The sequence below is a fragment of the Volvox carteri genome, assembly GCF_000143455.1.
Source record: "Volvox carteri f. nagariensis unplaced genomic scaffold VOLCAscaffold_162, whole genome shotgun sequence".
NCBI lineage: Eukaryota > Viridiplantae > Chlorophyta > Chlorophyceae > Chlamydomonadales > Volvocaceae > Volvox > Volvox carteri.
The window spans coordinates 4,857-8,109 of NW_003307705.1; the positions used below are offsets into that span (position 1 = coordinate 4,857).

The 3,253-nt window shown below is 63.8% G+C and overlaps 1 protein-coding gene across 1 annotated transcript in view; it reads left to right on the forward strand.

Annotated features, from left to right (window-relative positions):
• Window positions 1-3,253, forward strand: part of VOLCADRAFT_108582 (uncharacterized protein) — a 19,336-nt gene that overhangs the window by 4,570 nt on the left and 11,513 nt on the right. The window contains exons 2-5 of the mRNA XM_002959326.1: window positions 370-781; window positions 972-1,023; window positions 1,892-2,219; window positions 2,366-3,108. Coding sequence (XP_002959372.1) covers window positions 370-781; window positions 972-1,023; window positions 1,892-2,219; window positions 2,366-3,108 — 1,535 coding nt within the window. The remainder of the gene's footprint in view (window positions 1-369; window positions 782-971; window positions 1,024-1,891; window positions 2,220-2,365; window positions 3,109-3,253) is intronic.

The following is a 3,253-nucleotide window of genomic DNA, read 5'->3' on the forward strand; positions in this document are numbered from 1 at the left end:
GTACCGCAGCTCCAGGGGTGCTACAGCCGCTGTCGATTGACCCCCATATGCCCGCGTTGGAGCTACTGCAGCAGCTACAGCAGCAGCAGATGCCTTTTCAGTTGCAGCAGTCCGATCAGGGACACCTACTGCCGTTTTCGCAGGAGGAGCAGCTACTGCCGCCATTGCAACAAGAACATCCACTACTGCTGCCGCCGCAGCCGTTGCCACTGCAGCCGTCACCACTACTACAGCAGCGGCAGCCATTGGCGCCTGACCCGGAAAAGTACCACCAGCACCAGCACCAGCTACTACAACAGCACCAGCACGAATTCGAGGTGGGGCTTATAGCCTTGGATCCCCCATCCGCATCGGATGGCCTGCCGGCAGCTCCGCCAGCATCCGGACCAGGACCACCGCCACCGCCACAACCCGCAGCAGCAGCAGCCGCAGCCGCTCCGGAGCCTAGGCTTGGATTGGCACAGGCCCCCGCGACGTGTGTACGAGAGTCCATGCCGCCAGCAGCAGAGCGGGATTCTGCGCTGCAAGCAGAAGCAGCAGCTGCGGCAGCGGCGGCGGCGGCGGCCCCACCGGACGCCGCAGCTACAGCGCCAAAACCCGCCAGGCCGCGTTTAAGTGCTGTCGAGCGGCTGGAGTTGATGCGGCAGCGGAGAGCGCAGGCGGCGGCGGCGGCGGGAGCGACGACGGCGGCAGCGGCGGCGCAGGGCCGCGGTCACCGTGGGGGGTTGCCTTCGGGTCGCGCGGCGCATCATGGCAACAGCGGTACATCTGGAGCAAAGCGGTGAGTCTCGCCTGGCCGCGCTGCGCTTGGATGGGGTGTTGGGGCGGCTGGGCTGGCGGGCTGCTTTGTTCCTTATATGGGGATGGTGTAGCCGGTGCGTGTATATGTGCATATGTATATATACACACATAAACATATATGCGTGTTCACAATATCTATCTTCCTCGCACAGCCTCCTCGGCCCCCTCAGGGCCCTAGGTTGTGGCCCCCTCCCCATCACCTCACCTCCCTCATGGCTCCAGGTATGTACGTATGTACGGGCCACCCCCATACCCCCCCCAGGTTACACCTTTGGAGGGTATAACGCAACGCTAGGAGGTGTAAAGAACACACACGCGCACACGCATGCACACACATGCACAAACACACACACACACACACAAACACACACACACATATATGCCAGCAGCATAGAGAAATGCTCACCTGCGGTCGTCCTCGCGACTGGTATGCTGCACCCATGCGCTGCACTGCGACGCATTGCGTATTTCGCAAAGCTTTTAGTCCTTTCTGCACTCAGGTCCTTCTGGGTGAGTAACAAATAATGTACATACAGACATACGCGCCATGCGCAGGCCCATCTACGACATCTATACGAAGACGCAGTTTCTGAATGAGGACCTGTCGTGGATGTTGGGTGGTGACGGCGACGGCGTCCGTGACGGCGGCGGCGACGGCGGCGTCGGTGGCGGTGGCGGCGACGGCGACGGCGTCCGTGACGGCGGCGGCAGTGGGGTTAAAGGTGACGGCAGCGGCGGTGGCCCCTCAGTGCCCGACGGCGGCGATCTTCAGGTAAGCCCCACCACCACCTGCAGGGCCGGTCCTTGTGACATCACATCCATCATTTGTCTTGTGTAATTAATTATTGCTTTTTTTATCTTGACCTTAGGGTTTTGTCGCCGTTTTATCGTTGACCTTTCTTAAGGCGCTGCTCCCCGGGGCATCCATTCCAGAGGGCGTTACGAAACGCCTTTGCTCTGCGAGCTGCGAGCTGGTTAACTTGCGTTGATTTTTTCACCTATGGAACGGCTGATAATGGTCTATTTGGGGGGTTGTGACGCGGCCTGTGTGGCGCTGCTCTTGTGTCCCGGGTCGTTCCTTCTCCACCAGGCTGATGGTGCCCCGTTAGGCGCTGCCGCTGTCAAGCGCGGTAGTAGCCCCGCCGTCGACGTCGACGTCAGGCCAGAGGATCGGGAGGCTGGTGCTGCCGCCGTTACGGCGGGTGCAGCGGCGGCGGCGCAACAAGAGCCGACGTCTGCACCTCCCCAGCGCAACCTTGAGCTACGGCCGGATGCCGCCGCCGCAACAGCGGTGGCGGCGGCAGCTCAGGCGCCATTCGGGCCTCCTGCCTCATCGTCGCAGCCGTCAGAGCTGCCGCCGGTGGCGCAGTTGTTGCTGCCTGAGTCGTTGCTGCCTGAGGGGGGAGATGATGGGGACGGTGCGCCGGGGGAGATGCACATACACACGCACACGCTGGAGCCGGCACCCGCGACAGGCGATTGCAGTCGGCGTGTATGGTCTCTGGGGGACGTGGCGTGCGCCGCGGCGTCCCTGCGGCCTGACGCTACGTTCCTCGATCCGGAGCTGGCGGCGGCGCCGCCGTAGAGTGCGCACAGGCGGCCGCTAGTAGTGTGGATGCCGTGGCAGTACCAATTGCGGCAGCAGATGTGGCAGTACCAGACGCTGCCGCTAGCAGGCATCCGCAGTTACCGCCAGCACGACAGCCGCCGCCGCCGCCGCCGCCGCAGCAGCAGCTGCAGATCAATGCACCGACTGCGGAGGTGCTCTCCGCGCTGGCGCTGCTGCAATCGTTGCCGTCGCCGCCGACGCCGCCGACTGCGCCCGGTGCGGCGGTCGTCGCTGCCCGTGTAGTGGCGGCGGCGGCGGCGGAGTCCAAGGAGCTAGTCGCGCCCACCGCAAGCGCGGGTGCTATCCCCATGGCCACTGCGTCCGTGGCCGATGCCACGGACGAAATGGAGCATTGTAACACCATATCGTATAACTGTGCCGTGCGTTGTATCTGCTGCGGCCGCCTCTGCCACGTGAGCTGCTTGACGGCGTACCTGGGGGGCATGGACCGTGGGCGGCATCAGCTCGGCCTGGACGAGCTAGCGTCCGTACAGGACCGACAGCAGCAGCTGCTACTGCCTGGCACACCCGCGCCGTGGCTCCTAGCCAATGACCCCTACGCAGCGGCGAGTGCCGCAGCAGGCACAGGCCCGTCGCGATCCGCCGCCGCCGCCACCACCACCGCTGCCGCTGCTAATGGCGGCGGCGGGGATCCTGGCACACTCCTACTTGCCTGCGTCGGAGGAGCAGCGGGAAAGGTCCTTCCTGGAGGGGAACCGAAACCATTGTCTTCTGATGGACAACCAACAGGCCCAGTCCTAGAACGACCCATGGGTCACCAACCTGGGGCCGAGTTTGTGTGCAGCGCCGAATGCGATGCGGTATTGCGATGTCTGCGTTGGT